Source organism: Lacerta agilis, chromosome 6, assembly GCF_009819535.1.
Source record: "Lacerta agilis isolate rLacAgi1 chromosome 6, rLacAgi1.pri, whole genome shotgun sequence".
In the NCBI taxonomy this organism is placed as follows: domain Eukaryota; kingdom Metazoa; phylum Chordata; class Lepidosauria; order Squamata; family Lacertidae; genus Lacerta; species Lacerta agilis.
The window spans coordinates 17,162,397-17,187,421 of NC_046317.1; the positions used below are offsets into that span (position 1 = coordinate 17,162,397).

General features: G+C 42.0%; 1 protein-coding gene across 11 annotated transcripts in view; it reads right to left on the reverse strand.

Annotated features, from left to right (window-relative positions):
- Positions 1–25,025, reverse strand: part of NTNG1 (netrin G1) — a 212,552-nt gene that overhangs the window by 63,767 nt on the left and 123,760 nt on the right. For all 11 annotated transcript variants that reach the window (XM_033151482.1, XM_033151480.1, XM_033151483.1 and 8 more), the window contains exons 4-5: positions 11,404–11,576; positions 3,459–3,485 (exon numbers count right to left, since the gene is read on the reverse strand). In XM_033151482.1, the coding sequence (XP_033007373.1) occupies positions 3,459–3,485; positions 11,404–11,576 (200 nt within the window). The remainder of the gene's footprint in view (positions 1–3,458; positions 3,486–11,403; positions 11,577–25,025) is intronic.

Here is a 25,025-nt window from a genome sequence, read left to right on the forward strand (position 1 = left end):
GGTGCTCTGTAGGCATAACTGATCATAAAAGCTTTACAGTATTCTGAAATTGGTTTTGGGACTCATTAATTGCTAACCATCTCACTATCAGCTATCCCCCCCCCCCCCGCCCCCAAGCCAGTGCTGAAAAGATCAGCATTGGAATCAAATGTGCTGGAAATGATCAAAGAACCTCTTATTCAATTGACAGACAACAGCAGGTACAAATGACCTTAATGGGGAAAGCTCTGGTTTAATTTTTTGTGTAGATGATCAGAAAGGATGTGTTTACTTAACAACCACTCTTTGCATTTCACTTAAACATTAATGATGTGCTGCTTTAATACAAGATCCTTTGAGATCAAAGTGAATACAGAATTATACGTATATGTTACGTACCAATATATACATATTTTATTCTTCCTTGGGCATGCTTTTGATCATCGTAGTCTTATGGATGATACATGAACATCTGTTGCAATGGATTTTCTTTGTATGCTGGATGTTTTGTGTTCATTCCCCCCCCCCTCTCTCCACTAAACTGAGCAGAAGCTCCAGGCATACAGAAGCCAATGTACGCAGTTCAGTGTTTTCTAGCAAGCGATATTAAATGCACTACCTGAGAATAATCTATTCCCAGCTGAGAGAGGAAAAACCTCCTGGAATGAACACAAATATTGCATTAGCATAGACAAAAGAAGAAATCACACAGAATCCATTAAAGCAGCCTGATGTTATTAATCTTGTTTGGCGTGTGTGTGTGAACACACACAATTTGCAGTCCAGTGAATCTCAGTAGATCAGAATGGTTGTATCCACTGTTATTCCTACTCAGAGCACACCCACTGAAATTAATAGGCATGTCTAATGTAGGTGCATCAATTTCACTGTGCCTCCTCTAAGTATAACTTGGATGCAACCCTCTATTATTTATGAATTGTATTTTATGCATTAAAAGGTGCTCATATTTGAATGAACACTTGTTGAAGTGAAACCTATTCCACATTTCCTCTTAAGGGTATCTAAAAGGGATATGTGAACTAAGGCTATGCAACAAATTTGAAGAAGCCATATTTGTAAATAGTTACCTGACCACCTGAACAAAGCAGGAAGTACCTTCAGGAGAGCAGGCAAGGTTGACTGCCCACCCCACCCCCCTTTGCAGGGACAAACAGATAACATGAGCTACTGACTATTTTTGGTAGGCCTGTGACTCGGGGGACTCTGAAAGGTTAGCACAACTGAAACAATTCCCTTTTTAGCAAAGGCAATTGATACTAACTACACCACTGCTAAAAGTGTCAAAATTCAAAGAGGTCAGCAATGCATCCTTTCAGTTCATCTTTGATTAATCCAAGTCTATATGAGTTTCCCAATTAAGAGTCCAAGGCCAACATCTGCTGATGCTCAGAGATGGCGAATGCAGTGAAGAAAGCTATATGGGAGTGTAAAGTGAATGTCACAACCACACAAGTGCATGCAAGACAATACCAACAGTCTCTATAGCACAAGAACTATTTTTACCATTTATCCATTTCTGTTAGCTATGACAATGGATTTTTGTTTGGCTACGAACCGTAAGATTTCCCCCCTGGCTTCCCTTAAGCTCTGTGCATTTGCAGTCAGACCTATGCTGAGGAGGATACTAGGGCAGGAAAAATAGATGACGAAATACATAGCACTTTCCTCCTGCATAATGTTAACACTAATTTCATTGCAAGGAAAATGGCTACTTTAACATTTAAGCAGTGCAAAAATGGAGAAAGAGCACCAAATGCATTCACGAAAAGGCTAGTTTTGAATGCATTTAGCATGCTATGTGGTGCTTAACAAATCAGCCCTAAGCCTATTTATGAGCTGAAGAAAACTGAGTTGACTTATAAATGCATGGTCAGGTCTCTCAATTTAGAAGAAGAAACGCATCTGATAAATTATTAGGTCACTGTTTTTCAGCCGGCTGTCAGGTATTGCAAATCTTCTGTCGGTAGTTAAGAAATGCATAAGGGTCCTGCATAGCACAAAATCTGGGAACAATCCGGCCAAAGTGGATTTAAATCCCATTCGTTTTAAGCATGTGCTTAACTCTGCTGTTGAAGTCAGTGGCATTTAAAATTGAGAGTAGGTAGATCTGACTAACTTGTTTAAAGCTTGTGCTGAAGAGAAATACGATTCTTCCTAGCATGGCTGCAGAGATCTACCAAGGCCTATTTCTCTCTTTCCTACTTTGGTGTAAAGTAGATCACATGCATCACAGCATCATGGAGAATAGAAGGCCTGTGCACACTTTCCACATTCCCAAACAGACTCCCTTCTCTGTGCTAGTTTCTAATTTGCATCGCATACAGAGTGAGAAGGGAGGATTTAGGAAGTGAGCACAGACTCCCCTTTCCCCATAATGCTCTCGAGCACTGCCTCTACGTAAGGCAAGATAGAGAGAGCGAAAATGGGGCTCTATTTAGCCCTATGGGAATTACTTTTTAACCCTATGGAGTTCATGGGGATTACGCTGCCTATGTGCACTGCACTTGCATTAAAAAGGATTGTTCCCAAAGTGCATATGCTGTGTTTCCTACGTCACTACTTTACTGTATGAGACATTCAGTGACTGAGTACACTTTGTCAGCACTTGGGATTCTTTAGCATAAACTTCCGAATTCATTCCAAATCATGCCAGATATCTTATGTAAAACCTGAGTATCTGACCTAGGGTAAAAGTGAGATAAGTTATACATGTTGAAAAGGTGTTGAATAGAAATACTCATTTAAGGGACATGGTGCCTTCAGTTTACATCTTTTCTTTATTGTCTAAAGAAGGGCATTCTATAAATCTTCTCTAGCAGGAGTTATTGGCCTCATCTGCATGTAATGCTAAGCAAAACCATGACGTAGTTGGATGAGCAAGTGTGTGGGCACCCAGGAGGAAAATCAGGTCAATTTTACTTATCCTCTAGTCTTGGAAAATGATTTTACTGACTTATCAGATATCTATGCCACCCTTCAAAGAAAAAATAACAGGGTGGTTTGCAGATTTGAACCTAATTTGGAACAATTACAATAAAATATTCAATATAATCTGGACTGGCTATAGCGAAGGATCTCCAAATACTATCCTGGCAGTTTGAAGAGTAGTTGGTGTCTCTCTGTTGTGCTTTTTTTTGAAAGCAAATAATAAAAGATTCTGCTTTCATTCACTGTCAAACTTGAAAATTTCTAGATGTGTATCATTTGAAATCCCTTAATTTGCAAAAAGGTCTGTTTAGCGATAACAACCTGCATTGGCTGTTGGGTGCTGCGTTATGCGGTGTGTTCCTCTGAACATAAATATCTACGATGTGCAAATGCAGCAGGAATATTAGTAATATTTCTCCAGTTACCACAACTGCAGGTTTCAGGGAGAACAGAAATAGATGTTGGAAAAATAGATTTTCAGAGGCTGAACAACAAGCAAAGCTGGCCTAAGTCTATTCTGTATTACTTACTACCAATGCTGGAAATACTGGGCATACCTGAAAAGAAAAGAGAATTTTGGTTAGGGATGCATATATATTGATGTATATTTTATATTACTGCATCAGTAGACTTCATTGTTATAGAAGCACCACCCAGGGCAAGTGGAACAGTTAACACAGAAATAATTGTTTCTGAAGATTCTGGGTTTTTGTGCAGCTATTACATTACATTAAATTAAATTAAATATAAGCCATTTGCAAGCAAGCAAGCAAACAAACATATTTGTCTTGCTTTGAGACAAAATTGTATTTCATGTTTATGTAGGTAATATAACAAATATTGCCATTGTTGCAGTACGGACTTCTTTGGCCACCTGTTGATAATTGTTTACTGTATTATAGTTACCTTTTGTCTTTGCTTTGAACCTACTAGAGTTAAACCACACTGAGTATATACTGGTACGTGTGTGTGTGTGTGTGTGTGTGTGAGTGAGAGAGAGAGAGAGAGAGAGAGAGAGAACAGATAGCTCATAATGATCTTTGTACTACTCTCAAGTTCAATTAAAGTTGGGAAATTGTGCGTTAATACCTGTGAATTCTGGATTTTGAATAGCGCCAGTGAATATGGAGATGAGCATTTTTATGCTCAGAGGTAAGGCTGTCACTCCAAGAAAGGAAACAATTCTAGTCTTTGTTAACTGCTTGCGAAATGCTCAAACGACTTGTAATTAACAAATATTTCACTTGCTGGCCTTAGAAAGCAACAGGATTTTTTTTAATCAAATAAAAATATCATTTGAAGCCCGTTAGTCATCCCACCTCTAATTTCTTTGCACTTGCAGACAACATCATGATAGGAAAACAGCCAGCTAATGATCTCATGCAATCGAACATTTTTCAAAATGACCTTATTCTCAATTAGGTTCAGGTGCTGTGTAGGAGGCTCCCACAGTGGTTAATACATGCCAGAACTTGTGGGTGCTTGGGAATGTTATTTATGTCCAACATGTGAGAAATCACTGGAAACTGCAAACAGAGCATACGTTCCTCTCATTAACCTTCATTATCTGTATCACAGCTATTTGGCTTTCCTGTTTCACAATTTGGTAATGGCAACAGCAAACTCCTCAGTATTGTATTATGAAGGGTGGCTTGTCCTCAGTTGTGGCTGCTGACTACTAGGCTGGTGCAGGTAGAAGACAGGGCAGAGGCAGGGGACAGAGCAGGTAGGCAAAGCCAGGGTTAAAAATTGGCAGGGGTTCACTTGAAACAGAGGCACAGACACATTTGACCCAGACAGACAGACAGACAGACAGACAGACAGACACATACACACACACACACACAGTTTAAGTAGTGGGGAAGGAGAAGGAGCAAGGACAGGGGATGTGGTGGGAGAGTAGGAGAGATGTTAAGGGATGGATGGGGAAGAGTGAGACTAGGGGCTGTGATGTAGAAGAAATATTGAGGTTAGAGCAATGGTTGCAAAGGGTGTGGTGCACTACAATGGAGAGGATGGCAAGAGTGCTGGGAAGATTCAAGGACAAAGAAACATTTAAACATTTTGGTGTAGTATAGCATTCTATCTATCTCTATCTCTATCTCTATCTCTATCTCTATCTCTATCTCTATCTCTATCTCTATCTCTATCTCTATCCATCCATCTACAGTCATACCTTGGATCCCTTGCAAATGAAATGTTTTGGCTCCTGATTGGCACAAACCCGGAGGTGAGTGTTCTGGTTTGCGATTGCGAATGTTCTTTGGAAGTCGAACAGACTTCCGGAACGGATTCCGTTCAACTTCAGAGGTACCATTGTATATTAATTTGCAGAACATGGATAGATATATTTTCAAAATGACAGAAAGAGCATCAAGCGATACGGAGGACAAACCTAGTTGTTTATAATTATATTTTGGGAATGATGTATGTTCTTATTTAACTGCATTGCTTTATACTTCTAGATGTCCCATGATCATATTATGAAGCTGTTGCGTTCTATGTTACAAATCAAGCACCGGTAGGAGTTGTTTCTTTTTGTTTTCCAATGTAGTTCTTAGCAAGGAAAAAAAATGGTGTGGCGTGAGCAACCTTTCATTATGAAAGTGTGGCCCAGAGGGGAAAAGAAGTTTAGAAACCACTGGGTTAGAGTGTGGGGAATGAGAAAACCAGGGTGTGAGGAGGCAGAAACAGAGACTAGGGGGTGTGAAGGGCCAGAAATAGCAATATTAAAGAGAAGAAAGAACAAGACAAGGGGCCAGGAACTGCAGAAACAGAGAGGCTAAAGGGTGGGGAAAGCTTTTCTGTGCTCCAATTCAACAGTAAAGAACAGGTTTTCCTGGGGAATGCAGTGGGGCAAGTGGACCCATGCCTAGAAAGCATGGGGCAAGTGGAAAACCTCTCGGACCCATGCTTTTTAGGCTTGGGACAAGTGGAAGTGTGGAAGATCCCAATGCGAATGGCTGAAAGTTTCCTCCATTTTTCATTGAGATTGGAAACATTTGCCTGATCATAACAGTTATTTGCATCAATTTACATCAAGTGATTTGTTCCATTCCAACACCCACAGCCAATATACTGCACTGTAACAGGCAAACATGCTTTGCAGAAGGAGGAGGAGGAGGAGGAAGATATTTTACATGCATCCAGCTCTTTGTGTGATCGGAGCTGTCAGATAAAAAAGAAAACAGGTTTGCATCAGGAACACTGATGCTTTAGCTGGTAGAATATATTTATAATGAGTTGCAAAGAAAAATACACAAACAAATAGATGAATGGTTTTACGAGGCAGCTGAATGTCTCAAAATTATATACCATGCATTAAGAACTGTTAATTATGTTATTAAAATACCCAGTTTGCATTGCCAGTTTCCAGTGCCAAAATAATAAATTACACCATACAGTCAAGGCAGCAAAGTAAACCCAAACAGTGTTGCAAAAACAGAGAAGCAAACAAAAGAAGCGCAAGTAAAAGTTTCTGCAATAATGTTACAATCTGAAAGGCTTCCCGTAGGCAAATAATACTCTATTATTGAAACCCTGGGTTCCTGTGAGATTATCTGCAATGCAGAATAAGTTTCTTATCACTACACCTATGGGCAATGCTATTTTCTCACCTGTGGGGAAGTATACTTAGCAGCATGGCTGGCATAAGGGACAGAGTAACCTTTGTACAAATGAAAGCCAAATTCAAGGTTGGATGGAATGTCATGATTTAGGAGCAAAGCCATCTCTCTCTGAGCCTATGTGCCTAAAATCGGTTTGGTTTGTTACATTTGTACAAGTTTGTTTGTTAGAAATACAAAATCACAGGTGAGGCAACGTAAGATTGCAATCGATCTGGAGGGTTTTTTTTTCCCAGTCGCACTGCCTATTAAATGCCTATGCAATATATTTTGAGACAAACATACTACACATTGCCCCCCTTTATGTCAGTAATATACCAACTGTGAAAAATCCTAGACCTCAAGAAATCTGAGGATATCAATTCCTCTTCCACTTCCCCCCTACCAATTTGTTTGTCTAGGGTAGATCACATTGTGCTTCAAGCAAAGGGACAGGCAGGAAACAAAGGAGAACTGTACCAGATTTTGGCTGAGCTTGACAGCTCTGTCAGACACCAGGGCCTTATGATTTATTGTGTGGTAGTCAACGTTCATGACTGATGAAAGTCTGAAGGTACTTGCTCTTATCTCCTAGCACATGTTTGGCTGAAAACACTCCAGATTTCACCTGCAACCCCACTTTAGTGGAAATTTGATGGTGTACATGAGATGCAGGAAAACTCCGCCTCTGACCATGTTTGCTAATCCCTTTAGTGATACCTCTGCAGGCTAAGTATTTGTTTTATATTTGTGAAGTATATATTGCATTGCAAGAACTTGAGAGTGTGTTATGAATAGGAGGGACTGAATCACTAGGGAGACACCTGGACAGCTGCATAAAGAATGTAGGATGCTCCTGTCTACAAGGAGCAACTGAGAGGCACAGCAGTTGGGTGCTGAGGAACTGTGTTTTTCCATGCAGCATCACTCAAGCTGAGTGATTCTGAAGCCTTTTCTAGGCTGTGAATTCTCTGTGCGAGGAGGGGGAAGAAAATCCTGTGAATTTCAGAATGTATCGTGAACATAGCTTTAAAGTATTAACTCTGTGATCCAAAGTGTCTGTTTTTCTAAAAGTTAATGCTCTTACAAAATGTTTTCCCCTTCTTTTTGAAGGTTCACTTCCCCCGCTGCCTGGTAGGAATTTTATCATAATTTCATGCCCTCCCTGCCCACACTTCATGGTTTGTTACTTAGTCTATTACTTTCACATTAAACTTGATAAGGTCCTGCTTCCTGTGATATTCATTTTGGAGGTTTGATTCCTCACAGCTGCTGCTTTGAAGTGCGAGATAACATTCGGAACATGGCACATCGCTGCTGTTTTTCCCCTTTAACTTTTCATTTAGCTGCGGCACATAACCCTGTTTCTTCAAAATAACTTTTCAGTGAATGGTTATTTCCAAAGCCAGATTTTTTTTTTTTTACTTTTATACAGGGCAAAACTCTGTACTTTTTATAAAAAGCAACTAATAACTTCTACTCCAAAAAGGTTTGATGGCTTATTCTCTGCTTGCTCCTTACCCCCACCCCTCTCCCTCTGAGGGATTTAGGTACATAAGTCAAATTAGCAAGGATCCGAGTTAATGTATAACTCGCTTGCCTGCATGGCAGAACAGTTTCATGGATTTCTTGCTTTTTTATGTTCCTTTCTTCTTTTTGTACCTCTTCCTGTCCCCAATCTGAAGTCTGTATTGTGCTGCTCTCAATACTATTAGTCAGAGGGATGAATGTGCATGAAATGATCCAGCCAAAAGCTAAGCACTTATAAGTCCCATTGATTTAAAAGAGAGAATTAAGCACCAGCTTTAATCTCTCCCATTTAAACTGTTAGGACTTCAGAGTACTTAACTTTGGCTGCATCATGCTCATCATTTTCAAATAACTGAATATTAGTACTTTTGGTTAAGCATTTATCCTGGTCCAGCAAGCAGACCATAATACTGGGTGCCATCCACACATGCAAAAAGAAGTTCCTGTGTGAAGACCTCACAGTAGATGAAAAGCACAGTGTACAAATTTAACATAACTGGATCCAAGTAACGATCATTGGATGTGGGTTTCACACGGCTGTAAGTAAAGTGTAAGGATGCACATGGCAGTGGGGCTAGTCTTTGTAAAAGGGAGAACTGAGAAAAGCAAGCAGAATGGTGTGTGTGTGTGTGTGTGTGTGTGTGTGAAGGTGAAAATGAGGGTGTAAAGGGAGGCTTGCAGAAAAGAGGGGGCAGATGAAAGCAGGGGCATGAATGTGTCTGCAGAATAGGAAAGGATGGTGGCTTCATAGTTGGGGGGAAGGTGAAAAGGGAGCCTAGTGGTTGCAATGTGAGAGAGGAGCAATATTCAGGAGGCTACCATGGTAGCTGTGTGCAAGCAGGGGGTGCTGCATAAAAGGAAGGGATGAGGACAGGGGAGTGAGGGCGAAAACGGGTGCAATGCAAGGCTGCAGAAAAGTGGCATCAGAAATGGAGTAGGGAAGGTGAAAAGTGAGCTTGGCTGTCGCATGGGGTAGGAAGGGGAAGCTCTAGGAGATTAATTGTGGGGTTGGCGAGCAAAGCGAGCAGAGATGCGGCGCCTAGTAATACCATAGAAACAAACTCAAGCAAAACCACTGGTCTTCTGTGATGACCTATTTGTGACAAGGAGTAGCTCACAGGCAGTTGTTTATCATGGTTAGGCAGCAGCTGTAAGATATGCCCTGTTACACTTGGCTGAATAGGATTCTTGATGTCATATTATCTATGTCACAGATGAAACCGTTTCTGCATTTTTATTTGGAGGTTTGTATGCCTCTGTTGCACGGAAGTATGTAAGCCAGTGAAAGTAATTGTTAGGGAGCAGTTAGCAAACTAACTTTTGCTCAGAGTAAAGGTAAAGGTAAAGGAACCCTGACAGTGAGGTCCAGTCACGAACAACTCGCTTTACTGGCCAAGGGAGCAGATGTTTGTCCGCAGACAGTTTTTCCGGGTCATGTGGCCAGCATGACTAAGCCGCTTCTGGCGAAACCAGAGCGGCGCACGGAAATGCCGTTTACCTTCTCGCCGGAGCGGTACCTATTTATCTACTTGCACTTTGACGTGCTTTTGAACTGCTAGGTTGGCAGGAGCAGGGACCGAGCAACGGGACCTCACCCTGTCGCGGGGATTCAAACCGCCGACCTTCCATTCGGCAAGCCCTAGGCTCAGTGGTTTAGACCACAGTGCCACCCGCGTCCCTTTTTCTCATTTAAATGAACACCCAACTTAGGTCCATTCATTTCAATGGGTTTAGTCTGAATATGACCCCAGGTGTTTGGCTCAACTCCCACCAGTCCTAGCAAGAAAGGCCAATGGTCAGGAACAATGGGAGTTGTAGAGGGCACCACAGTGACTACCAATGGGGTTGGGGCATTGGACTCCAACTGGAGACACCCAGGTTCAAATCCCTGCTCAGCCATGAAGCTGACTGGACCCTGGGCCACTATTTCAGCCAACCTACCTCACAGGGTTGTTCAAAGGATAAAATGAGTGGGGGAAACAGTGAACATTGCCTTGATCATGTTGGAGGGAGGGTAGGATATGAATGTAATAGTTTACACCAGTGGTTCCAAATTAGCTAATTACTGACGTCCCCTTATTTTTCAAAAGCCAAGCCAGGGACCCCCTATTTTTGAAAATTTTGATAACTCCATGGTTACCTCTGCAAAGCAACTTTCTGAACAAAATGTGGGGTAGCCCCCTAATAAGCAAAGGATTTTAGGTATACTTTAAAAAAAAGAAAAGACTAGGGCTGAGCAATATCTGGTTTCCGACATCGTGATATTATCAGCAGCTAAACAGCTTGATATTCCGATATATCACCCCGTCTGAAATGGGAGATCAGGTGTGGGGATGAGGGAAGGAGCAGCCACAGAGATCTGGCGGGTGGAAGAAGAAGAGGAAGCAGAGTCACCTTCACTGCATGGTTTGAGTGGGAAGGGAAGGGGGTGCATCAGGCCACCTTCAGTGGCAGCCAGCGAAGATGCACGTCTACTGTGGCTGCTGCTGCTGCTTTCCTGCTGACTGAGAAAAGATGCTCCACCTCAATGCCAGGGGAAGGTAGTACCTGGTGCCTTGAAGTGAAGGTGATCAGCTGCCCTGCCCTCTCTCACACGAGCAGCAATAAATTGCTGTGTATTGCCAGGTCAAAATCGTTATTGAGGTGTGATTTCAAAACCGATTTTGGCTAACATATTGAAAAATCTCACAAGATCATAAAATCTGTGATATTACCAGGCAAAAATGACAAAAATTTAGTTTGGGGGGGAGGCAAGGCATGGGACCGTAGACCCCTAATTGGGAACCACTTGTTTACACAGTGATTCTCACATTATAGGCTTATCATGTGCTCTTCCCTTCCTATAAAATTCACACAGCGAACAGGAAATGAACAATAGAAATTTCAAATGACCAAATTACATTAACAATGACCAAAGAATGAGATGTTGGCATTCTACTGAATGCGATAGCACATATGAAATATGTAGAGAAGGAAATTTGGCACTTGCATTTATTAAAATGCTATATATGAGTGGATATCACAATTCTGAGGTTATTATTTAAAAAAAAAAACCCAGGCAGGGCTGGGTTTTTTTTTAAGATTAGCTTCTAATCCTTTGCACACTTACTTGGGAATAAACCCACCAAACGCAGTGGTAATGTGCATGTTTATTTGCTCCCAAATAAACACGCACATGACTGGTTAAAGTTCTATTACTCCTTTAAGCTATAATGTTTTACGATGTTTTGAGTTTGGCTGATGCGCTCTCTTAGGATCATTTTATTTTTTTTACCCACAAGGCCAGAGGCCAAAACGTATCATCACTACCGTGGCAGTTCTGCTGTGCACAAGTACTCACAGATATTTGCCGTGCCCTTAGGAATGGGAAGATATGAGCCTGCACTCCAAGGCCGCCCCTGATAGTTCTTCTTGCATTTCCCACAGTCTGGGCCTGTTGTGTTGTGCTCACATTCACATAACAATTTTTTGTTTTCTTCTCTGCAGCCGGTGGCATGGAGATTACACTTGCACCTAACAAAAGAAAAGGCAAGGTGTTATCACAAGTGGAGATTTCATTTCAGGGTGCTGTGCTCCAAACTGAAGACCAGCTCTTGGCAAGAAACATCTACATAACAAAACACTCTGCTCTTGTTGTTGCTGGTTTAACTTCTGTTGGTTTGTTGTTGTTGTTGTTTTTAAGCCTCCCAGCACTGTTTCAAATTGCTTTTATGCATAAATGCTGTGACAGTTGGATACTGCTGTTTGGTGTGTACTAATCAAACAAAAAGTAACTACATCAAAACTTTCAGATCTGGTTCTCTTAAGCCCTGTGCTCAAATCAACATAGCTCCTTATAATTAACAATTGTATATTATATCCCAATCCTACGGAGAACAGACTTAACTAAAGACTTAACTGGCTTAAATTGTAATTCCTCCATCTCCAGAAAGCTTGGAAATTGGGAGTTCTGTGATGTGGGTTTATAGCAACTAGGGATTACCAACAGGGAATTCTCTGAATGTCTCTGAGCTATAGCACCCAGACCTGTGCGGGGGGGGGGGGGGGGGGGGGCGCCGGGTATACTTGCTCCAGGCCTCGGAGGGGTAAGCTGGCCAGAGGCCTGCTGGACTTACACTGTCTTGCCAATCCCTGTGCCTCCCAGGCCTCAGACCGACTTTGCATGGGCCTCATAGCACCTGGGACTCTCTCTCTCTCTCTCTCTCTCTCTGTGTGTGTGTGTGTGTGTGTGTGTGTTGGGGGGGGGAGGCTTGACAGATCTAAGTGGCATCAAACTGAAAGAAGCTGAGTGAAAGCAGCTTCCAAAAATTCTCCATCCTATTTGCAGGTGACAAAAAGTGGGAAGGGCATTTCTTGAAATACTATCTTTTGGGAAAGCTGCAAGATTCTTTAACTTTTGGTGGGCAGGGGGCAAAAAAAGTAAAAAAAAAAGTCTCCTCAGACAAATCTCCACTCAGTTCATGCTAAATTGAAACTCCATTGTTTGTCAACACTGATGGATGGAAGAGGCAATGAGCTATGAGAACAGGACAGGAAGCTCTAAGGGCCAAGCTTATTGTGATGGGGAGGGGGAATATGGTGAGCAAGTCAACAGAATTTTGTTTCCTCACCCCTTTCAGAATGAAATGGGACTTGCAAAAATGCTCCTATATGCAACTAACTTGATCCGGCAACTTGAGATCTTAACCACCATACCATGAACACCTCAAGGGAAACCTCACATTGCGTACCTTCTGCATCAATAAGTGGTTTGGAAAAGTTCTGGTTATTTTAATTTTAGATGTTGGCCCCAGGCTATTTGGGCAAAAAAATAAAAGAACAATGTATTCTACTGTGCTATAAGTATGCAAATTGAAATGGACTGAACCAGAATATGGACCAAAGTCCTTTAATGAACCCAAAGCCTCTTAACGAACACCCAAAAATCCCCCATGAACTGAAGATGAGTTCAAAATGAAAAAGCTCATTTTATCAGCATGAAAGCATTGTTATTTCTTTCCAGTAGATGTCAGAAATGGTTTAAAATCGCCTTCAGATACATTTTGGAGAGGTGCCCAGGTATTTAGCAACTCTGGTTGATTATTTTCCTAATGATTTTACATCTGGTGGTTGGAAAGATTCTTCTGTGGGCATTTGTCACGTGTTCCATGGAGTGACTAGTAATTAGGGCAAGGCAGCGCAAAGAATGGGCAAGCTTTTTTTTTTTTTTTTTAATAGCAAGTGTAAATGAACAGCTGCCAAACCTGACTTCCATTTAAGGGAAATTTGACCTGAGGCAAGTAGCAACCCACACATATATCCTCAGGGCAAAGCCAACTTATGGCATCTTTAAGGGATTCAGGACAATGGCAGATAGAATTGGTAACCTGGTACACGCAGTTTGCATTTCATCTGTAGCTTAAGTAAATGATACTCTCAAGAATGGCTGCTATAATAGCTCGTTCTAGCTGGAAATATTAACAAACACCTTTTCCCCCCTTTTAATTAAAATGGGTGTGCGAGGGTGGTGGGAAATCCCTGTAAACAGGTTTATAAATGAGGCCACGCTAAACAGAAAGTTTAATTGTTCTGTATTAGTGGTGCTAGATTCCCTGATAAAAGGCTTGTTTTCTTCACACACATTTACAGAATGGCTTTAAATATAAACAAAATGTAAATATGCTTTAAATATAAACAAAAATACTGCTCATTTCATTACAAAAAATAAAAAAATACTGATTAAAATAGGCAAAGAATGGAAAATCTGGAAATCGGAGAGGTTCTATGAGGTGTTATGAATGAACAGTCATCAGATATTTTGGTGCCTGATATGAAGCCCAGATGGCATCTCCCTGCACGCACGCGCACACACACACACACACGCACACACTTTAAAAAACATTGAACATAAGAAGAGCCTGCTGGATCAGGCCAATGGCCCATCTAGTCCAGCATCCTGTTCTCACAGTGGCTAACCAGGTGCATATGGGAAGCACAACCATTTTGGCTATGAGTCCTGGAAGACCTGGTCTTATAGGGTTTTGTTCGGTGTGTTGGTCTTTTTTTTTGTATCTTTCTTTTAGAACTTGTTCTTTTATGTGGAAATTGTTCAGATTGGCTGTGTCTTTTTTAACGTATGCATGTATGAAGGCAGGATCCAAGCATAGATCTGCCACTGCATTTTTGTTCTACCAGTACAGCTTTTCCTTTCATTCACTGAGTTTTCAAATAACAGATTTCTATGTTCAAAATGAGTAAGAAAACTCACCACACCCACAGCTTTGATTTCTAAGAGTTGGAAGAGCAAATTCAAAAAGAAACAGACCTCATAGAGGTTTGCAAGAGCTCCTGTTAAAATATTATTAAAGTACCATGATCGGGATAAACTCTCAGCAGAGCCCACCTACTCTCACGAGCCAATAATTTAGTGGCACAGCACACAACCTGCATGCAAAAGATCCCAGTTCAAGTTCCCAGGACTCCCATTTAAAAGGGAGCAGGGCTTGGAAAGACGATTGCATTAAGTCCTACATAACAGTTACTGGAGTAATAGTCTCTAATGGTGTTAAGCAGCTCAAGGTGCTAAAATGCTCCTTGCTCTATGCAGTATTCTGGAGGTGCAAACACAGGATGAATTAGGACTATTTCTACCAAAAGGGGCTATGGATAAGATATGAGGGTCCATGTAAGGCAACTGTCGTGTTTTTGACTACACAGCAGTAGTCAAGTTGTTGTAAAAACAGCAAACAGTCCTGCAGCCCCAGTATGCTCAGTCTATGTGATCTGACGGGCAAAATGTGTACAAACAACTGCAAACATTCACATGGACATGCACATGTTAACAGTACCAAAAGGAGTTCTTGCGCTTTCCCCTAGTTAATACAGCTAATTACCAATGGATGTTGGAGAATGTGAAATGGTTTGTGTATTGCCCTATAAACGGACAGCGCTTCTATGTGACTTTCATATGTAACATGCATAACCCACCTGTACTGAATGAATACACTACTTGGCCAGTTTATGCAGTACTCTGTCAACATTACCCAGTTGTGCACATTCTCCAGCGTTCCTCGGAAGCAATGCATATTGCTTGGGAAATGTGCAAACTCATTTGTTCACGCTACCTGTGTGTTCACAGGTAGGGGGTTGGACTAGATGACCCCCATGGTCCCTTCTAACTCTACAATTCTATGCATCTATACTGAGCGTTTTAATGTGACTGTGCATGTTTAGTGGTGTTTCTGCACATTCTTCACTGCACTTATATTGGGTACACTGCAGTTACATTAGCTACAATAAATGTGGCTCTGCTAAGGCACACATATATTTGCAAAATAAAAATAAATTCTACGCCTTGAGACTTTGGGGGGGCGGCGGCGCAGGCTCGTAGAGCAGGGAAAGCCAGAATCAGCAGATTCTTAAAGGCTTTTGTTACAATTAGTTGTCATGGCTTCTTCCTTCAGTCTTGTTCTCCCAGACAACTAATCTCTGAAGTACCCAGCACAGGCTTGGTGTTTTGGATCACTGTTTGTCTCATGCTCCAACACGACCTCCTTGGTTCAGCCTCAACAACATTTAATTTCTCATTCAGTTAAAACAAAAAGGCCACCAGGAGGACACAGATGAATACATTCAGTTTAGGGGAGAATTCCCTTTGACCTGAATAGGTTATGATTTCATACAACAACCACCTTAAATGGGAGGATATAAATAATGGGGAGCATTACATCCTGTGATTTTTGAGGTAGGGATTATTGGCTAAAAATCCCATGTCTAATTTTTGTGAGAAGTTCAGAGTTCTGGGAATCACAGTCTCGGTTTGACCTTAGATTCCATAGGACGTAGCAAGAGATTCATACTCTGAGAGATAATAACAGGACAGCAATGGCATTTTGTGCTGCATACCGAAAGGATTGCCTTCTGAACACGGGGCTCTCTATATCTTTATCAATCTAGTGAGATGCAGCTGAACTACTCTAGTAAATTCTGTGCATGTCATTGTGAGAAAATTCATTCTACAGCTACAAAAATGACTTGTGTACTAGAGAGAATGATGCATGATGAATGGATAAAGGAAGCCAATGCACACTTAGCTCAGCTGAGAGGTATATACGCAGTGATGGGCTTATGAATGTTTGAAGGATGTACATGCCAAAAGAGAGAATTCTGGATTCTGCCTCTGAAGTGTAAGTGGACAGAAATCAGAAAAATGTAAATATCCACTGGCTTTTCTTGAAAGCAAGACTCCATTGCAGAGCAGATCTAAACCACCCATCTGTTAGTTGACTTCATTATCTAATTGATTATGCCCATAAAAAACCAACAACTTTGCTTTAACAATATTTTAAGTCTCTTATACATATTATATATTTCTTTGAATTTTTATCCCACCCCATCCTATGGATTGGATTAAGTATAAAACAAAAACAATATATAAAAAAGACTCATCTTGATTCATTTGCAGCGACTAGCAAAACACAATACAGTCATTTGTCTCATTCAGAGATGTCAAAGAAATGGAAAACATTCTGTTGGACTGCAATATGCTGGCTTCTGTGGAAAAAGTTTGCATCAGAACTGGGCCAAAGTTCAACTGGACTTGGATTAGGGTGCCCTATCATTGAGCTTCGTCTGCTAAAATGACTGACTGATTTGGAAATATATATAAAAAAATTGTCCAGTAGCACATTAGAGATCAACTAAGTTTGTTCTGGGTATAAGCTTTCGTGTGCATGCACACTTCTTCAGATACACTGACTGATTTGGCTAACTAAAACCCGTAATTACCAGACTCTATTCTAACCGAGGCCTTCCATTAATCTGGCTTCCACCTAGGTCACAAAATGTTTCTATTTTTCAAGCCATTTCAGATATATATCTAGATCCTAAGGTCACACAAGGGACGCGGGTGGTGCTGTGGTCTAAACCACTGAGCTTCTTGGGCTTGCCGATCAGGAGGTTGGCAGTTCAACTCCCTGCGATGGGGTAAGCTCCTGTTGCTTGTTCCCAGCTCCTGCCAACCTAGCAGTTCAAAAGCACACCAAAAGTGCAAGTAGATAAATAGGTACTGCTCTGGCGGGAAGGTAAATGGCATTTCCATGCACTGCTCTGGTTTGGGTGTTCTGTTGCGCCAGAAGCGGCTTAGTCATGCTGGCCATATGACCCGGAAAAACTGTCTCGGCCTGTAAAGTGAGATGAACGCCGCAACCCCAGAGTTGTCTGCAACTGGACTTAACTGTCAGGGGTCCTTTACCTTTTTTTTAAGGTCACACACCCAGCCAAACTATGAAAAAACCCCATCCCATTGGGCATGTCAAATACCTGTCCAAACAACAAATCCCCCTGGGAAAAGCTAGCCATTGATCCAAAACCCCGAACAAACACAAACACCTCACATTTGCTTAGACCAGATATTTCTCTCAATTCTATCTTAATCCCCAAACTCACCCCCATCTTTTGTGTCTACCTAAACCCCAAATGCTGGCATTACACTAAGACTAAAGCTAAATGGACACCCAAATCTCCAAAGCCTTCAGAAGCCTTTGTACATGGCCAGACTCCCATCCCCCAAAGCGCTCCTCTGTAGGAAAAGATAAAAAGCTAGGCTGACTTCTTTCATGCTGATGAGAAACTGAGAAAATACAAAGATATGAAAGAGAGAACATAAAGACCCATTTCCAGCTGTTTATAAAAAGAGCTCAAAATAATGATGATTATATTTCACAATTAGATAATTGCTTGAGGCTAAAAAGGAATCCAACTCACTTTGATAGCAATCTCTTTCCTTCCTCTGGGCTACTACAAGATGGTAACCAACAAACAGCGCAACCACATGATTTGAGGATAATTCAATTGTCCTGATTAAACTATGCTTGTGTCCAGCAGTGGGGGTTGCAAATATATGTTTGGCTAATGGCCAACTCCATTAGGTAAAGTGGTAAAGTGGGGATAGAGATCGAGACTTTGAGGGGAACAAAGTATCTAATGAAGACATTTGGAGAGGGTCAAATGATACCATGAAGTTTTCCTTCTAGTCTAAGCTAGGTTTGCTATTAAACATTAAAAGACACATGCATTCTTGCTCTGTTTCTGCCCAGCCCAACATTGGGTCCCCCAGAAGCTGCTGAACCACAACTCTGATCAGTCCCTGCCAGAAAACCTATTGGTCGGGGATCATGGCAGTTGTATTCCAACAATATCCGGATGGCGCCACATTGGCTACCCTAGGTCCAGAGTAACCAAAATGCTAACCCGCAGTATTATTCCATCTAAATAAAATGATGGACAGTCAAGCAATTGCCTAGATTTCTTTCTTGCTCCTAAGACTCACAAAGCCTCATGCAATAATAAAGCAGAGCAGCCTAAGGCAAAAGAAAGTGGTCAGAAGGAACGTGCACATGTTGAAATCTTAACGTTTTTTGTTCTCTCACAGACTGATCTAGCTTAAAGCAGGGATGGCCACCCCAAGGCCCTCTAGATGCTGTTGGACTCCAACTTCCACAAGCCCCAGCCATCATAGGCAATGGCCAAGGATGATGGGAGCTGTAGTCCAAAACTGTCTGGAGGGCCACCTATTACTCACCCCTGTTCTAAAGAGTGAGTTATAGAGAGGGGAGGGAGCCATCTTTCAGCTACTAAAATCTGATGTTGACACACATTTTGCACACCTCTGGGGCAGATCCACACCATACATTTAAAGCTCACCCAACACGCATTTAAAGCACGTCTGGCAATTGTGTTTTCTCTTTCATAAAGCTACGATTTCCAGAGCCATTAACCAACTACAGTTCCCAGGATTCTTGGGGGGGAAATCACGTGCATTAAATGTATGATGCAAACCTTCCTTTTCTTGGTCTGTCACCGTAACAGCCACCTTGTCAGAGCAGAGATGGTGAAATTCGACAGTGGCTTGCTGTGTATCTGCAAATCTTGGCACTGTTTTGTTTCCACAACTCAGCTGATCTCCATCTTCCTACTCCAACCAAGAAAACCTGTACATGAAAGTCTTATTCATAGCACACAAAATATGCAGTTTTAATTCCCAGTACCTTCAAACTGCTGCCTAATACCCTGGGGGTCAGCTCTTCCTCCTTGGGTGGGTCTATTTGCTTTCTTGACCACTCATCTTTGCTACTCTCATTATTTTGGCAGAACACATTTTAAAATACTTTTCTATCTGTAAGAACTTCTTTTCTTTTTTCTTTTGCAGTTACGTAAGCATTCCGGAACACCCAAGGAAGAGGCCTTAGTTTTTGTGTGGGAACAAATCATGGGTTCTTCAGCTTCTTGCAGCTTCTATTTACATCTATGTAACTGACATTAAAGTGCTGTAAATATCACCAAGGTATAACTGCTAATAGCAAGTTGATTCACTTGCTTGTAAGTGTCAACCAGCAGACTGGAGGTCACATGAGGGGATCTCTCATGCTGACAAAAATTAAAAACAAAAAAATAAGGAGTGCGTGAGAGTTGTTCTTTAATACATTTTTAACGAGGAGCCATATGTTCCTCTCTTAATACGCATCTTAGGATCTTTGCATAGAATTGCCAAGGTTCAGCAAATCAGAATAAAAGCCATGTGATAAGAGCTCCCGTTGCTCTGTCCCAGCTCCTGCCCACCTAGCAGTTCGAAAGCATGCAGTGCAAGTAGATAAATAGGTACCACTCCGGCGGGAAGGTAAACGGTGTTTCCGTGCATTGCACTGGTTCGCCAGAAGTGGCTTAGTCATGCTGGCCACATGACCCGGAAGCTGTACGCCAGCTCCCTCAGCCAGTAAAGTGAGATGAGCGCCGCAACCCTAGAGTCGTCCATGACTGGACCTAACGGTCAGGGGTCCCTTTACCTTTAAGAAACTGGGATTGGGGCAAAGGGCAGTATCTCTTTTCTATCTTGGAAGGCTGGCTGAAGGGAAGCTGGGAAAGGTGTCTTGGACTCCGGTGCTGCACTGCTCTGGGGAATAAGACCCTCTTGAGATGACCATGTTGTAAGATATGGGCTCCCTCCATCTAAATTCAGGTGTAAATATGTGAATGAATCGTATTTCTTAAAGCTACCGCAGCCTCTTAATGCAACTTAACTATCAAAGGAACACAGAATTAAGATGTGGGCACCTGGAACCCGCATGAATCTTGCTGCAGCTCAGCGGAGATTGGAGGTGGCATTCAACCTTTGTAGATGGAACGGGAAACTGCGAACTGGCGTTTCGTGTCCATTCATGCTGCGTAGAGTCAAGGCGTAACTCTCCCATTCAGAACCTCCATAGCCTGTGTGTACCACTGGCGATGTTTTAAAAGACCACAGCCATCATTTCAAAAGGCAAAAGAGGGAGAATCTTTTACAAGGAACTAGCTTCATAAAATACAGAATGCTGCTGGTAAATAGGGACAGCTAGAGCATGTGGGATACATTTAGCCTTAGCTGCGGTTAAAGAGGAAGCTGTTTATAGGAGGAAGGGGACCCCATATATCTTTTCCATTATTGTTGCTATAAAAATATTGCCCGGAGTCAAATTTGAGGCAAATCTGTGCTCGCCGAGGCAAAACAAATGCAATTTTCAGGAAAACGCAAAAGGATCTTGATAAGACTGATTAGGTTTATAAGGTGGATGAGATAACTTGAATGTCCCTTGGATATCCCTGAATCTCGCCTAAAGCAAAATCTGAGGAGAATGTAGAAGTTCTTGCTTGAGTAAAATTTCTGAGGGATGTTGGAGGAAGCCAAAAAGATTTAACAGTGGTCTTATTTGCGGGACTACAGTACATAGATCGGGGTGTGTGTGTGTGTGTGTGTGTGTGTGTTCCCCATTCTGTTTAGTGGGTCACAGATTGTGCAGATCTTCTTTAAATGGGAGGCAACAGGGGAGAGAAGAATAGACCAGCATTTCCAATTAAAGATAATTGTTCCGCCAAACATGAATGTAGTATTAGGACATTATGCATATAGCTAAATTATTCTTTAATTTACAAAGTAAGGACTAATATCGGATAAGGTTTTTAAGCTTCTTAATTCTTTAAGTAGCTTTGTGCTGGGAAAGAAGTTTACCTGCGCTGGGCAATCCTCTCTTATGTTCATATTTGAGAACTATGTGTGGAAAAGGAGTATCTGCGATTCCATTGGCTAGTTAGTTTTTTTTTTTGGCTTCACTACTTTGGTTAGCCTTTACTGTTCAATCCTCAGTTTGAGAGGGTACCGAATGGGTTTCTTCATGCACTATAATTAAGCACAGGAGCAGAGTGTTGTTTTTAACCCAATATCAATGGATCTATTCTGAGTAAAACTTAGTTGAAGAGCACCCAGTTTTCCCCTTTTGCTCACAGATGGAATGGCATATCTCTTTTGAGACACTGCCCCCTGCTGGCAGAGCAGAACATTAATTACATGATTAGAAGATACATTTCCTCCTCTTCAAAGTTGGCATCTGCCATGTGCAATTTTTAAAGCACTTCTATTTTTAAAAATGGGATTTTAAGTAAAAATAAATAAAAAATCTTATCCTGTGATTGATTGCAAGCACCATTTTAACTTATTGATTTCCCCCCTATAAAAACTCTTATTAATCTAGCCAATTAATTTACTAAATGGTGCTACCCTTAGAATCATAGAATCATAGAGTTGGAAGAGACCACAAGGGCCATCCAATCCAACCCCCTGCCAAGCAGGAAAATGTAGATTTGCTACAGAAACTAATACCTGGAAATTTAAATGCATTTCAAGCTACAATGATCAATTCCAAGACACACTGTTCTAGAACAATACAGTTTCAAGTCAGTTCCCTCCATGCTGTGTTCTAACCTCAATGTGGGAGAAACAAAGTGATGGTGACTTCAAGCTGTACTGCTCTGGATCTGTCTGTCTTAGGACTGGAATTACACTGATAAAAAGAGAAATGTAACATCATACAGATATTCAGGGTTTCCGGATGTTAATTCTGCAGCTCAGTTGCTAAGAATATCTTAGACACATACAAATAAGTGCTCTCAAACAAAAGAGGTGGTATGATAGCCGTCATCAAATATTTGGAAGGCTGTCACACAAATAATAGATCAAATTCCTTTTGTCCTGCCCCAGAGAGTAGGATATGAACCAATAGGTTCAAATTAGAAGAAAGGGGATTTTGGCTAAATATTAGAAAGTACTTCCTGATGGAACAAACTGCCCCAGAAAGGTGGTGGACCATCCTTGCTTAAGAGGTTTTTAAACAAATTCTGGTTACATATTAGAAAGGCTGCAAAAGTGGATTTCTAGCACTGGTAGAGGGTTGGACTAAAGGTAAAGACGCGGGTGGAACTGTGGTCTAAACCACTGAGCCTCTTGGGCATGCCGATCAGAAGGTTGGCGGTTTGAATCCCTGAGATGGGGGTGAGCTCCCATTGCTCTCTCCCAGCTTCTGCTAATCTAGCAGTTCGAAAGCACACCAGTGCAAGTAGATAAATAGGTACTGCTGCAGCGCGAAGGTAAACGGCATTTCCGTGCGCTCTGGTTTCTGTCACGGTGTCCCGTTGCACCAGAAGCGGTTTAGTCATGCTGGCTACATGACCTGGAAAGCTGTCTATGGACAAACGCCGGCTCCAGTCTTTGACTGGAATTACTGGTAACCGTCCAGGGGTCCTTTACCTTTACCTAGAGGGTTGGCCTATATGAGATTTCAGGTCCTTTCCAACTCTGTGAGATTCTATCCTAAGAAATTAGACCGTCTTTCACAATTCCCATTGCCAGATTCTCAGTGATATAATGAATTTCTGTTATTTGAACCCCACTTTATTTACTGAGGCTGCAACCCATAGTATCTGGGAGTGCTCCCCATTGAATACAGTAGGGCTGACCTCTGAGTAAACATACACAGGACTGCACTGTTAATTTCTATCCTAAGCACAGAATTTATGGAAGATGTTCAAGGACACCATTCTTAATGCTGAAGTTCATAAAGAAATCTCATTGATTCCCAATGGGATTAATTGTGAGCAAGTGATTGATTTAGTGACAAGCCAGCCTTTTCAGGCTTCTGGCATGATTTGTTCTGGGTATATTATTGTCCAAAGGTCAAACAGGAACTCCAAAATATTGCAATAATTGCAGTAGACTTTTGTCATTTTTGTTTAGCACACTGGTAAAACGAACCCTTTATTAAAGTTAGCAGTGAAATAGGTAAGGAGAAAGAGATTGGATTGGAAAAGTCACCACAGGAACAAGCCAAGATACTCAGCTTTGTATCACAGAGCTTACTTGCTGTTATGGAAAAAGGTAGATTGTAAACATTTAATCCTTTTTAAGGGTTTATTACTAGGCAGTGCAAAAAACAAGGGATGCCTGCTTTCCCCCTGATGAGCACAATTCAGTCAGAATCTGTAAAGGTCATTGTAAATGCAAATGGCCAAAAGTGATGACAAGGTAACAGCATGCCATGAGTTTCCAACAGATGATTTCAATAATGTATTGAAAAGTGAGGCAGCTGTAATAGACACTTTTTATGCATTGCTTTTTGAAGGAACCCTTTTTATTAACCCGTGGACCACGTTCCTTTCTGGACAATCTTCTGAGGCCCCATGCCAGTAGTAGGCAGGGTCAGAGCAAAAGGTAGGCTGATGTCATGGACTGGTAGGATGCAGAGGAATGGTGGGAGGCACTAGCTGGGGAACCCCCCAAGTGAAGAAGGCTCAGAGCCAGGGGATTGGTGGCAAAGGATGATGAGTGGTCAGAGGGAGAAGACTGGGAGGATGAGGTGTTGGAAGCTAAAGATGTTAAAGGTTTTAGTGAGCAGGGAGAGGTTTTGGCAGAGAGAAGACCAGAAGCAGAAGTGGAAACAGAAGAGGAGGGAGGCCAAGAAGCAGAGATATGTCAGGGTGGTGAAGAAGCAAGGGTGTCTCCCTTTCCTGTTGTGACAAGTTCCCCTCTCCCTGATCTTCCAGGTCCAGGAGAGGTATGAAGTGGGAGGAGCAAAGGTGGGCGCACCAATGTAGTGCTTGGGAAAGACCTAGGAGAAGAAGAGACTTAGGCAGCTGTGGGAAGACCGAGACCTTCAGTCTCCAGAATTGCCTCCTAGGGGCAAGACCTATCGAGAAGAGTTACTGTGCTCATTAGGCCTGGCACTCCTAAGCAGACTTTGTTTTGTCTAATGAAATGTTAACATCACTTATTCTGCGTAATTTATTGCTGGCTCGCTCCAATGAATATTAATTCTGCCTTTGTTCAGTAGGCTAGCCGTTCCATCCAGGCAAGGAAGAGGCATTATCAGAGTTCAAAGACGCATTCCACGCAAGCAAACACACACACAGTCAGACAGCAAAGTATGACCAGTGTGGGGTGTGGCCCAGGGAGCGTTCTGATGGCCAGATGGATAAGGGTAGAAGTTTGAAGCAAAGTACGCGAGGAAGCCTTGGGTCTGGGAACATTGGTCTCCACATACCAGCTAAAAAGCAGCAGGGAGAACATGATGTGGAGTTGAGAAGTGGTAGGCCTAACCATTTTGTGACCCCACTGCTCTTCCCCCTCCAGTCTCACTCTCTACTGTTGCTTTCCGCCTGCTGGGTCTCCACATGCATGTTTGTCTCAGCTGGGAGAGAAAAATGGCTGGGAGAGGAGAGTGCTGGGCAAAGTAGCAGATTAAGCACACTGTCTCAACTCACTGGCTCTCTCCCTTGCACAGGCCCCATTAAGACATTTGGCTTGGCTCTGTTGCACGATCTGAGCTGTGCTGCAGGGTTGGCTAGCCTTATGTTCAAAGAGCAGCATCCCACAACAGTGCAATCAAACTTCATCACAAACCATTTGTGTCTTCTTCCCTCTTTTTTGGCAGGGTGAGGATTTGGGATGTCAAGTATTGGTGGATAAACAAGTTAACGGGCAAAAAGTTGCCAAGAAATTTGTAAAGCAAGAACAGGGAGAATTCAAGGTGTCTGCCTCCTCCAAAGCAGCAGATGTGGGCGATATCAAAAATGTGTGCGTGAGTAAATGTTTTAAAAATAAAGCAATGTTAACGCCAGGAA